Here is a 13,870-nt window from a genome sequence, read left to right on the forward strand (position 1 = left end):
CATGAGCAATGAGAAGATTGGACTAAAATGAGCATAGACTCAGAAATTGTGGTCTTTATTGGATTCCTAAAAGGAGTTTTAAAAGATATTGACACAGAATATGTATTTAGAGAAATAATTGTTGAAACTTCCTAAAATAGGCAGACATCAATTTACAGATCCAGAAAGCTCAAAGATCCCAAAAGATTATAAACTCCAAGGATATTATGCCCAGAAATATCATAATCAAACCTCTAAAACCCAAAGATTATATAAAACCCGTGAAAAAGGCCAATAGAAAATAGCACAGTGCATATAAGGGCGTAATGATTCAAGTAACAATGCACTAGTCCTAGGAAACCATAGGGCCAGAATATACCAACATCTTTTAAATTCTGAGAGAAAATAAGTCAACCCTGAATTTGACAACCTGTGAAAATATCCTTAAGGAATGACAATGAAATAATGACATTCTCAAGTAAATGAAAGAGTAAAATAGAGTTTGTTTCTAGAAAAACTAGTCTAAAATAAATGTTAAAGTTTTTCAGACTGAAGGAAAATTATAATCATGGAGAACTTTGAGTACCAAAATGAAGAAAATAAATAAAAATGGTAAATGTCTGGATAAATATGGTTGACTATTTTTCTCTACTTAAGTTTTTCAAAATATGTTTGGCCATGGAAAGCAAAACTTATAATATTAACTGTTGGGGTATCATAGTATGTAAATGTAAGACATATGACAACTACAAAGGGGAGGTGATTTTGCTTGAAATGGTAAAACGTTAATTGAAATAGATTTTTAACAGTAAGGTGTATATGTTTTAAGCCCTAGAACAACCACTAAAACATTTAATACAGGGAGACACTTAAAAACCAAAAGATAGCCCGGCAGATGTGGCTCAGTGGTTGAGTGCCAACCTATGAACCAGAAGGTCAGGGTTATATTCCAGGTCAAGGCAAATGCCCAGGCTCGATCCCAGCAGGGGGCATGCAGGGGGCAGTGGATAGATGATTCTCTCTCATCTATGATGTTTCTATCTCTCTCCCTCACCCTCCCTCTCTCTGAAATCAATAAAAACATATAAAATTTTTTAAATATAAAGATAAATAAAAGCTCATACTAAAAATAGGCTAATAATACAAAATAAGGAAGAACTTATTTAAGAGAAAACAAACATGAAAGGGAAAACAACAACAAAAAGCATATAATAGTAGAGCTAAATCCAACGTATCAATAATTATTTTGCATATAAATGTTCAAAGAACATTAATTAAAAATAAATGTCAGATAGGTAAAGAAAAAAGACTCAACTAATAGCCATTTACAAGAAACTATCTTTAAATATAATGACATGGATAGGTTAAAAGTAAAAGATGGAAAGGAATATACCACCCAAAGTCTAATTAAAAGAAAGATGGAGTAGTTTCTTTTCTTTTTTTTTAATCCTCACCCCAGGATATGTTTTTATTGAAAGAGAGGAGAGGAGAGGGGAGGAGAGGGAAGGGGAGGGAAGGGAAGGGGAGGGGAGGGGAGAGGAGGGGAGGGGGAAGAGAGAAACATCAATCAGTTGCAGATATGTTTTTATTGAGAGAGAGAGAAGAGAGAAGCATCAATCAGTTGCCTCTCCTATGGGCCCTGACCGGGGATTGAACCCGCAACCTTTTGGTGTACAGGATGATGCTCCTGGCCAACTCAGGCATCCAGCCAGGGCTGGAGTAGTTTTAATAATATAAGACAAAGCAAATTTCAGAACAAGAAAAAGTATCAGACATAATTAGGAATATTAATTAATGATAAAAGGTTTATTCACTAAGAAGGAATAGCAATCTAAATATGTGTGCACCTGATAACAAAACTTCAAAGTACATAAAGCAAAATCTGATAGAATATGAAGCAGAAATAGACACACTCATAATTATATTTTCAGAATCAATACTCTTCTCTCAGTCATCAATAGAACAAGTGGTCAGAAAATCAGCAAAACTTAGAAGACCCAAACAACATCATTTACTACCTTGACTTAATTGATATAGACTGTCTCACCTAATAACAGTAAAGTTAACTATCTAGGTGTACACTGAACAATAAGAAAGATAGGCCTTCATCTGGGCCATAAAAGAAAAAACTTAAAATAACAGAAAGGATCTAAGATATATTCTTCAACCATAACATAATTAAATCAGATTTTAATAACAGATATCTAAGAAAATCTCTAAATATTTTCAAACAAAACCACCTACTTATAAGTTATGCATGATTCAAAGAGGAAATTTTGAGACAATTTTTAAAATACTTGGAACTGAATATAAATTAAAATATAACATTTGAAGTTTGTGGGATATGCAAGATGGAGTAGTGCCATTGCTTTTTTTCAATTTTAAAAAATATATCTTTTAATTGATTTCAGAGAGGAAGGGAGAGGTAGAGAGATAGAAACATCAATGATGAGAGAGAATCATTGATTGGCTGCCTCCTGCATGCCCCCTACTGGGGATCAAGCCTGCAACCCAGGCATGTGTCCTTGACCGGAATTGAACCCAGGACCCTTCAGTCCACAGGCCGACCCTCTATCCACTGAGAAAAACCAGCCAGGGCAGTGCCATTGCTTTAAGGTCCTCCTTACAACTAAACATTTCTAGACATAACACTACAAACATGAAAACATCTGAAACAGGAAAAGAAGTCAGACTGCCTAGGGACCTTGAAACTTAAGGAATATGATGAGTTTCCTTATTGCCTCCATTATATTCCAAACAGAAGCCTCCAACTCAGAACCAACAACAAGCATAGACAAAACACACCGAGATAATGTGTTCCCTTTAACCAAAGGACCGGAAAAGGGTGGTTTAGTAATAGAAAACCTTTTTGGCAATTACCAGCCCAATTCCTATTAATCTGTCTGTGTCAATTTAATTCTTAAACCAAAATTATCTAAAGAAGAACTCGAAAGGGTAGGAGGGACATTTTGCTTCTCCCCACAGTAGATTAAGCCAGTTCCTGGAATAAAAGTGAACACCCTATAAATCATAGCTTTTTTTCAATCTTCTCTAGAGAAACATCTATCATGAAAAAACTTTATGCACTCAGTTGGTATGGTATACTAAAACCATCAGGAAGAAGGTATTGTAGAGGAGGAGCATTTGAAGCACTAATTTGCCAAGTATTTGTCAGAACCATTTTCTTTAATATGCATATTAATGATATGCCCTTTGCTAATCTCCTTCCTGAGTTGGTTCAGGAAAGCCTAGAAAGTGGCCTTTTTCATAAATATTAGGATAACTCTTGGGATGTCTGATTGATGGTTGTTGAATAAGAACAAAGCAAAAATCAATCCTTACTTTCTTATAGGGACAATTAATAACTACAGATAAAATATTCCCAAAAGTATAGATCACAGTGTTATTTACCATAGCATTATGAGTTATTTTCAGTAGACAAGTTGGTCTGAGTAATGTGATTTGCCATAATCCCAGAAATGTAACTCTGTGGTCTAAATTTTTAATATATACTGCAGGTAGCTTAAAATAGCAAAAATTCGAAAATTTAAAAAACTTTCTCTTATTTTCTATGTCTTATGTATTCATTTTAGGATTGATGAAATAAAATTTATTTTTAAAATAAATTTATAAGTATTTATTAAGTATCTCTGATGTGTCTAGATATGTTTAAGTAGAATAACTAGAATGTATACACACACTGACACATATATGCACATACACTGGTATATAATGAATTCCATTAGATGTTTTGCTAGCCAAAGGAGTTTTATTAAAATCTCTGGAGTGAAGGAATTTATTGCAGTGTTCATTATAACTACAAAAACTGAAAACAAAAGCTACTGCCACTATTTGGAGACCTTTATATTTATTGGCCTGGGTAAAAATTTGGTATTTGCTTTGTATTAATTTATTGTTTCTATACATCTCTGTATGTGTGCTTTTCCCCACAACAAAGGAGCGAGAGAAAAACAGGAGTGACTACATTAAATTGTTAACATTGCTCATATTTGGAGGCAGAAAGAGAGAAGTTTTTAAATGTATTTTTAATTTTTTCTCCAGTTCCCTCTGTTTATTTCATATAGTGAACATAATTCTCAAAATGAATTGATCCATAACCTAGAAGAAGACAATTGTGTCTTCATTTTATTTTTCTAAGAGAAACTTTGGCCATGGCAAGAGCATTTACTAAAAATATCATAAACTGCACTGAGGAGAGCTGTAAGTACATCTTTGCTTTGTCTCCCAACTTTGTCCAGAGTGAGTGGTGCTGTTATGAACTCTACTTTGCCCATCACAATCTCTTCTATGAAAGTTATGATTATTTTAAAGTATTTTAAAATTTTTATTTTATTGTCATAAGAACACATGAAATTTACCCTCTGACCCAATTTTTACATGTACAATGCATTATTGTTGATTATAGGTACAACGTTGCACAGCATATCTCTCCAGTTTATTTATCTTATTTAACTGACACTTAATGCCTGCTGATTACTAACTCCTAATTTTCCCATCCACCAGTTCCTGGAAACCATCATTCCAATCTTTGATTCTGAGTTTGACCATTTTAGAGACGTCATATAAGTGGAATCATGTGGTATGTGTCTTTCTGTGATTAGCTTATTTCACTTAGCATAATGCCCTCATGGTTCATCCATTTTGTTGCAGATGGCAGAATTTCCTATTCTAGTAAAGCTGGATAGTATTTCACTGTGTGTGTGTGTGTGTGTGTGTGTGTGTGTGTGTGTGTGTCCTATATTTTCTTTATCCATTTATCTGTCATGGACATTTAGGTTGTTTTCACAGCTTAGCTATTGTGAATAGTGCTACAATGAACATCAGGATGCTTATGTCTTTTTGAGATCCTGATATCAATTCTTTTGGATAAATACCCAGCAGTGGATTGCTGGATCATATAGTAGTTTTATTTTTAATTTTTTGAGGAGGCTCCATACGATTGCTCATATTGGCCTTTTCTTCTTTTAAAAAAATAAGTTTTGGTTATTTTCTGTTTCTAAAATATTGATTTATCTCTTTAATATTAGGAACAAGACAAAAACAAAATTTAGGAATAAAACAATGTGTGGTTTCCTATATTGATATATATTATAGATTACATATAAGATTTAGCCTTGGACCCCTGGAGCCGGGTGAGCCCTGGGCCCCGGGTCCGGGTGAGGCCGCGGGCCCCTGGAGCCGGGTGAGCCCTGGGCCCCGGGTCCGGGCGAGGCCGCGGGCCCCTGGAGCCGGGTGAGCCCTGGGCCCCGGGTCGGGGCGAGGCCGCGGGCCCCTGGAGCCGGGTGAGCCCTGGGCCCCGGGTCCGGGCGAGGCCGCGGGCCCCTGGAGCCGGGTGAGCCCTGGGCCCCGGGTCCGGGCGAGGCCGCGGGCCCCTGGAGCCGGGTGAGCCCTGGGCCCCGGGTCCGGGCGAGGCCGCGGGCCCCTGGAGCCGGGTGAGCCCTGGGCCCCGGGTCCGGGCGAGGCCGCGGGCCCCTGGATCCGGGTGAGCCTGGCCCCGGGTCCGGGCGAGGCCGTGGGCCCCTGGATCCGGGTGAAGCAGTGCCCCTGGGTCCAGCCGAGACCAAACCAGAGGGAGTCGGACCTGCATTACCACCATTTGTCCACCATCCAGAGCTGAGGGGTCAGTGCCGACATGTACTCATAGGGAACCGGTGGACATTGATATTGGGTCTCAAAAGAACTGTTGGTCCAGAAAGAAACTCACTACAGACTGATTCATTTGCCTGTCAGCATAACTATTTTTGCTCGTCGCACATTCAATTCTTATAAGTATATCTATAGTGACACATGATTTCGCTCATCTAGGGGAAATGATGAACAACATAGACTGATGAACAAGAACAGAACCAGAAACAAGGAGGCATCGATCGGACTATCGGGCCTCAGAGGGAGGATAGGGGAGGGTGGGGGGAGGGGGGAGAGATCAACCAAAGGTCTTGTGTGCATGCATATGAGCCTAACCAATGCTTAAGTTCAACAGAGGGTTGGGGCATCCAAGGGGAGGGGTGTGGGATGGGAATGGGGGGATGAGGACAAATATGTGACACCTTAATCAATAAAGAAATTAAAAAAAAAAAAAAAAAAAAAAAAGATTTAGCCTTAATGGAGGACCTACTCAAATGTAATAGTCAAAATTATTATAAGTTTAAAGTAGTATAAAAGAATCTTTTATTAAGTTGGTGGAGGTAGACAATGGTCATTTTGTATTCCTCTCAAATCCTATAGTGGCACCTAAGGAACAAGTTTCCCTGATAAAACCTTTTGCCTTTGTATTTTGTGGATTTCAAGAAACAGTGTGGTACCAATACAAGAAACTACTTTGTATGTGTGCATGTGTGTGTGTGTGTTGGATATCCTATATAATAAAAGGGCAATATGCAAATTAACTGTCACTCCGTCACAAAGATGGTGGCACCCATAGCCACAAGATGGCAGCACCCAGTCCTCTCAGCCCCGCTGAAGTCCCCCAGTCTTGGGGAGGGGGGGGGCAGCTGCTGAGAGTGGGCAGCGTGAGCGGCCTGGTGGAATGCTTGTTTCATCGCCACAGCAATGAGGCAACCATTATACCCCAGCCACAGAGGGCCTCTGGGCAGTGGGCATGGAGCAGCTGGGGGCGGGGGGGGGGGGGAACGTTTGCATCGTTGCCCCGGCGACAAGGCAAGCGTTCGGTGCCTGGCGTGGATGGGCCTCTGGACCGTGGAGAACCTCTGGGAAGCCAGGCCCTGCAGAGAGCTACTGGCGCACGGATTCGTGCACAGGGCCACTAGTATTTAATATGTGCAAATACACACATAGTTGTCTACAAAGTGAACTAGAATTTTTTAAAGTTCCAGAAGCCAGAATTACTAATGTCATAGACTTAACCTGATGTGGCAAACTCTTGACTAATATATTTCCATTTTCCACAAGGTCCTGGCAGTATGTAAGAGCATTCACATTTTACAGGACTGAGGCTCAGGGATGTTAACTGACTTGACCTGGATAACATAGTATGACCTCACTGAATCCAAAGACTATTGTGGCTTCTCTGACATATGTCCTGACCCAAGTCAGCCTTTCTCTAGGATCTTTAGCTTCCCGGAGGTTCTGTGACAGAAGATAATTCTGCAAAGTGACCACTTACTGGTCTTAACTGTCACCCTCTCTGAGTTTGATTGAAGAATAATTATAGGGACACAGGTTCTTTCTGTAGTCCACCCACTCATATACTTCATTTCAGTTTCAGTGGAATGGGGAGCTGTGGGCTAGACCCTGATTATGTGAGTCTAAAGAACCTGGGCATTTCCTGGGTCAGTCCTGTGGTTGTTATTGGGTCTGTTCCAGTGAACCACACTGCCATCTGATAAGGGGGTAGAGAGGCCTTCATTAAACACATATTCCCATTCTAGAATCCAGGAGCCCCCATAATTTTTTTCTTTGAGGCACAAATGACCAGAGGCAAAATCCTGTGGCCTGCCATTTTCAATCTGTGTGAACCTGAGCAAGACATTTATTTGTTGGGAGAAAAAGTTTTCCTCTACCAACCTAAGCTCAAATGGTCATGGCCTGTGAATTAACCGATGATAGATTAACAGAAGAAAAGATGGGCATCTGTGGGAGCACTCAATAATGAGTAACTCCATGAATAGCTAGAGCAAAAGGTTTATAAACCATCTAAGCAAAAGGGAGGGAGGTTAGGGCTCCAATGGGAAAGTTATGGAAAGTTCTGTTGGGCTTTTTCATGCTAATGATAATGGGCAGTCTATCTCCTTCCATGCTCAACATTTCCCAGGGTGTCTGTAATGTATATGTGGAGGTATGGAAGCTGAATTAGTACTTTCCTATGCTAAGCATCAGTCTTCCTTCAATTGGAAATTTCCCTGTGGAGAGCAGGGGCAGGTAGGTCAATGGCAGTTGCATTTTTGGTAGGTTCTGCTTAAAATGAGATAATGTTTCTTTATATGATTGCTGTCTGTTGAGGTGTTTTCAGTTTAAAATAATCTTCATACCACTTTGGTGGGCTGCTAATTTCTTCATAGTCATTTGAAACCCATTTCCTCATTTGTCATATGAGGGTAACATATCCCTTGTGCCGGAAACCGAACATTGAGACATTGGAAGTTAAATGTGAAAAGGGAATCCAGAATGCTTTGGTCAACCTTAATCGCTCTGAATGGTCAGAGCTAGTCACTCATTGTTTAGTTGAGACATTGGTAGTTAAATCAACTCTCACCTGTTAATCATATGTAAATTTTTGCTGATTGTCTATTATTGGAATTTCCTGCCTAAAGAATATGGGTGTATCTCAGAACCCCAATAAAAGGGATGGCAAAGGCCAGAGCAGTGAGTAGTCCTCCCACTAGAGGTGGGCTCCCGCCTGGCCCCCCATTTACCCAAATTGATTCTTTTCTAACTTCTTTTCATTTTGATTGCGGCCTTCTCCAGAAACCGGACCTGAACAGGAACCCTGAATCACGCAGGACGTGACAAGGGATCCCACACCTTGCAGATTAGTCCTGAAAATTTCATGAAATTATATACAGAAATTGCCCGAAACAGTGGAGAAAGGGTGACAACAAACAATATAGTTGTCTTCTTCTTCCTCTTACTGCATATTGTATCCATTGGTTTCAGTTACCAATTCCAGATCTATTATTCCTTGAATCCTATCTCACCTTAAATCATTGCTGCCTCAACTTTTCTTGATCTGGCTACTAAGCTTCTAATAACAGAGAAAATATGTTTGTGAACTCAAAGGGAAAGTTCCTGGTCACAACTTCGACTTGGAAAGCAATTTCCTCATTACATGGTTGCCCATAATTTATCACCTCTCTCTCTAGTTAAAACCTAAGAACATTTACTGGGTGCCCACCATGAGCCATGTCCTATGCCCTCCCTTACCTTGTACATTTCCTGCAGATCAGCAGATCCCCCTCCCTCCACAGCAGCCTTCAGTTCCTCGGGACTCTTATCTCCTCCTCCACTCCTTTGCACAAGGAGGAAAGTTCCCATCTCTCCCTCAGGTCCCTATCTGCATTCTCACTCCCAGAAACTAGATCACAAAGAGCCCTGTTCATAAGCTCATTCCCTAATAGTTCTCAGGAAGGTACAGATAACAATTGTTTTATGTTCTCAAGAAGACTTTAAAATATCTACTTTTCTCTGTTCTTGAAGGTTGCAGTTGAATGTACAGGCAGTGGGCCAGAGCATCTGGGGAGAGACCTGTGGGAAGAGGAGCTGCTGCAAGTGTGAAGTGCTGAAAACCAGGGAGGACTGGATCAGTGAGAAAGGGGAAAAGGAATCAGGGGAAGCAGCTGGGAAAAATCAATTGGGGGGGACTGCCTACAGTGCACTTTATGTGGGCTTTAGGGCGCAAAATACTTTAGAGTTTGGTTCTCCCTTATACTAGCTCTGTGACCCTGGGTAGTTTTTTCTTCCCTTGGGGAGTTTTTTAAAAGAGCTATTTTGAAGATTGAACGAGAGAAGTTATATAAAGTAGTTAGTATAAACCACATCACTAACATACTATTATTTGTACTGAATCTTAATTTCATTGACAAATATTTCATAACATTACTTTGTGTTCTTAGTTTTTAATCTTAGAACTATGCTTCTTTTTAAAAGATACTCTTATATTTCAAAAACAAAAACATGTCAAATATATAGAAGTACATATAGTGCACCAAAAAAGCAAAAATCATGAGTGACACTGGAATGATTGAGATCAAGAAAATGCTGCAGTAAATAATTACAATTACAGCCTGGACAGCATGGCTCAGTTGGTTGAACGTCGTCCCACGAACCAGGAGGTCACAGTTTGATTCGTGGTCAGGTCACATGCCCGGGTTGCAGGCTCGATCCCAGTAGGGGACATGCAGGAGGTAGCCAATCAATGATTCTCTCTCCCTCTCTGAAATCAATAAAAATATCTATTATATAAAGAAAAGAAATCCCCATCTGCAAACTCTTAGTTTAGGAGCCTTGCTTTCATTCTTGACAATGGCCCCAGATTTCACTCTGCACAACAATCCCTACCTCACGCCCTACCCCACAGAGTCCACCGGAACCCGTGATCCAACTCTCAACACGAACCTTAGTCTTGAATTTACATGGATAGAGCATTGGCCTGTGGACTGAAGCGTCCCAGGTTTGATTCTGGCCAAGGACACATGCCTGGGTTGTAGGCTCAGTTCCCAGTGGTGGGCGTGCAAGAGGAAGCCCATCAATGGTTCTCTCTCATCATTGATGTTTCTCTCTCTCTCTCCCACTCCCTTCCTCTCTAAAATCAATAAAAATATATGTTAAAAGAAAATAAAATCCTTTCCTGAACCTGTGGGTGGCACCTGTCCTGACCCCCTGCATTAAGTCCAGACCTCATCCTATATAGGAACCTATAGCCTCACCTGGCACAGGACCCCCTGCCCGTACACTGGAAACACTCTCCTGACCCTGTATAGGAGCCCTGATGTGACTCTCTCTCTCTGACAGCCTTGTTCTGGAAGCCTTGCCCTCACCTTGTACAGGAGCCACTGTCCTGACTGTGGCTAGTGGCTACCACATGAAACAGCGTAGCTCTGGGGAATCTACAGAATCCTGAAGCAGACACTGCTATAGGCTTGTCAACCCTGTCCCCCTTTCTTCCTGACTCACTCCCTTTCCCAGCCTCCCTTACAATGACAGGTGGACATGTGAGAGTTCTGATCAATGGAGTGAGCAGAGTGACATACACGACTTCCAGGCCTGGCCCAGAGGAACCTCTCATGGGCCCTGGATGGTGTGCTCAGTGGTTAGAGCATGGGCCTGTGCACTGAAGGGTCCAGGGTTCAATTCCCAGTCAAAGGCACATACCTGGGTTACAGGATTGACCCCTGACCCTAGTCGTGGCACATGCAGGCAGCTGCTGCACTGGCTTTCCTGGCAGGGTTCCATGCTGTTGGGGTTGCCATGGAGACCCTTGGCTAGGGTAGAACCCAACAAAGAGGCCATCTTGGAAAGGGCCAGAAGGCTTCACGAGGCTATGTGGACCACATTGTCTACGTATGTGCAGGCCTGGGAATGTACATCCCCAGACGGCCACATCAGGAATGAATGTTGTAAGTAGGTGGGGGTGGCCCTAGTTGTTGAGTGGCCCATGGGGCTCCACACAGTTATGCTCAAAGCCCATTGGGAAATGGCTGCAGGTGACTGCAGCTGCCAGGGTGACCAGTGGGGCTCAGATCCAGGAGTCCCTCAGGGCCAGCAGCTGTTCTGGAAACCTATGGGAAGGTGGGAAGGGGGGAAGGGGGGAAGGTTGGCCACCATGCTGGGGCTGTTGGGCACCACTGCACCCTGAAAGCAGGATGGCGTCAGAACTTCTGTCCCCTTCTTTCTTCCTTCCCATACCCACCCCCTCAACAGGCTTACAGGTGCTCAACTGTGTGGAGGAGACCCCAGAGGGCTCACAATACACCAGCTGGGCCTATAGCAACACTGGGGTCTACCTGTCCTCCACTGTGTGCCCCACCCGGGAGGACGCCCCGCCTCAGGTCTCAGAAGATTCCTATGCGAGAGGCACCTTCGTCGAGACCTTAATGACACAGCAACTGAGTTCGGAGCTGCTGACACTGGGACCTGCTGTGCCTTCCTCCACTCCTGTCCCCAGCAGTGCCTCCGGGGCCCCCGACTTTCCTAGGGGCTTCTTTTCTCCTACCGGAAGCCCCCCCAATGCAACGGCCTATTCCTCCACCAACCTTCATGGAACCCTGCCCACGGCCACCTGTGGTGAGGTCCCTCAAAAGGGACAGGGGGGTTGAGGAGGGGGAGTGGTCCAAGGCAAAGTTGGGCTGAGCCTGGTCCCTCTTTCCCCCTGTCCACCTCTCCAGACGCCAGGGAGTGTGTGAACTGTGAAGTGACAGCCACTCCGCAGTGGTACGTGTGCAATGCCGATGATCAGACGATGAATAGGCAGAACAAGCCCAAAAAGCGCCCGGTAAGACCCCAGGCCTGCCTCCCCTCACCCAGGTACTGCTCTCTGTCCTCACACTCTACGAGAAACCAGATCCCCCCTCCCTGCCCCATCCACTCAGGGACCCAGCTCTGTACAGGAGTGTCTACCCCCAGCCCACCCTCAGGCTGCAAGCAGGCACGCCGTCCACTCCCTGCACAGCAGTCTTCATACTTGGCTGCACACTGGGACCACCGTGGGGCCCTCCCTAGATGTGTTGATTTACTTGGTCTGGGGCGCTGCCTGGGCATCAGGATTGGTTCCAACTCCCCAAGTGAGTCCAATGTCCGCCAACGTTGAGAACCACTGATGCAGTCCCCCACACCATCTGGAAAGCCCCGGGACAGGAGGCCATGTCCTCACCCCTTAGAGAACCCTCAGTCTACGCCTTGTCCAGGAAGCCCTGCCTTCACCCTGACCCTCACCTCCTGGGTCCTCCAGCCCCCCCCCCAGTGCACTGACCCTCACATTCTTGCTGCCCCCAGAAGGTCAGCAAGCGGGCAGGTGCCCAGTGCACCAACTGCCAGACAACCACCCCGGCAGTGTGTCAGGTGAATGCCAATGGAGATCCTGTGTGCAATGCCTGCGGACTCTCTTACAAGCGACACCAGGTGTGCCCTGCCTCTTGGAGCCTCCCCCTGCTCCCCCATCCCACTAACCCTGCCTTCCTTTTCCTTCTTTTCCTTTCCTGTATTCTTCCTATCGCCATTCTCTCTCTTCTTCATTCCCTTCCTCTCTTCTCCCTTTTATTCTCCTCCTTCCTCCTTCCCCATCCTCCCTCTCTCCTCGGCACCTCCATCTTCTTCCTGACTTTCTTTTCCCTCCTGCTCCCTTCTCTCTCCTCCATTTCTCATCTCCTTCCTCCTCCCCTCCAGCCATCAGCTAGTCCTATAGCTAGAGGCTCCCCCAGCCTTTCCCCAGCTTAGGGCCTCACAAGCTCATGATTCCTTGGGGCATTATCTGTGCCACAGCTGGGGCCTGCTCCCCTAGTCCTGAGCCAGTTCCCTACTCTTAAGGAGTGGGGTGGAAAGGGTGTTGACACAGAAGCAAAAGTCTGAGGTTGGGGACCACTCATGGCCTCCCTTTTGTCAGGCGAACCGACCACTGACCATGCAGAAGGATGGTGTAAAGACTAGAAAGCACAAGGCATCACATAAGAAAAAGAAGAAGGCAGCGTCGAGTCTGGGAGGCACAGGACCAGCTGATGGGCCAGCGGGTGGCTTCATGATGGTGGCTGGGGGCAGCGATGGTGGGAATTCTGGAGAAGTGGCCTCAGGCTTGGCATTGGGCCCGCCTGGCACTGCCCATCTCTACCAAGGCCTGGGCCCCGTGGTGCTGTCAGGGCCTGTCAGCCCCCTCATGCCTTTCCCCGGGCCCCTGTTGGGTTCACCCACAGGCTCCTTCCCCACAGGCCCCATGCCTCCCACCACCAGCAGCACTGTGGAGGCGCCACTCAACCAATGAGGCCACAGAGCATGGCCAGCAGTAGAGCCAGCAGTCTCTACAACCCACCCTCTGGGCCCCCCAAACCTTTTTGTCTGGATTGTCAAAGATTTGTGAAATAAAGGACCCATGTCCTGAGGTTGGAGGTGTGGGTCTGAGTGGGACTGAATAAAGAGCCGTGGTAGGGGGGGTGCAGCGGTGCCTGTGGTTCTCTGGGGATGGCGTGAGGCTGGGAGAGACAGCCCCCGTGACCCTTCATGATAGTGGGTTGTGATGTGCAAGTATAACAGTGTATGTGAAACCGCTTGTGACAGCAACCAGAGTGCATGATATGGTGTGTACATGCACACGTCATGGGAAGAGACAGTGTGTGGTGGCTGATTGCTCTGTGAGGTGGTGACCATGGGGGTGAGGTTGTGAGAGATGGTGGCCTGACACCAGGCGACTGTGAGGAACGGGGCACAA

General features: G+C 44.7%; 1 protein-coding gene across 1 annotated transcript; it reads left to right on the top strand.

Moving 5' to 3' along the window:
- Nucleotides 1-11,318: 11,318 nt before the first annotated feature.
- Nucleotides 11,319-13,500, top strand: LOC307096059 (erythroid transcription factor-like; the record flags this gene model as incomplete). The annotated part of the gene is made up of 4 exons (XM_079765637.1): nucleotides 11,319-11,739; nucleotides 11,841-11,947; nucleotides 12,448-12,573; nucleotides 13,055-13,500. 4 exons carry the CDS (start codon nucleotides 11,319-11,321, stop codon nucleotides 13,424-13,426), a joined length of 1,026 nt encoding a protein of 341 aa, XP_079621763.1. The 3' UTR covers nucleotides 13,427-13,500.
- Nucleotides 13,501-13,870: the final 370 nt, after the last annotated feature.

The sequence above is a fragment of the Cnephaeus nilssonii genome (assembly GCF_951640355.1).
Source record: "Cnephaeus nilssonii genome assembly, chromosome: X".
In the NCBI taxonomy this organism is placed as follows: Eukaryota; Metazoa; Chordata; class Mammalia; order Chiroptera; family Vespertilionidae; genus Cnephaeus; species Cnephaeus nilssonii.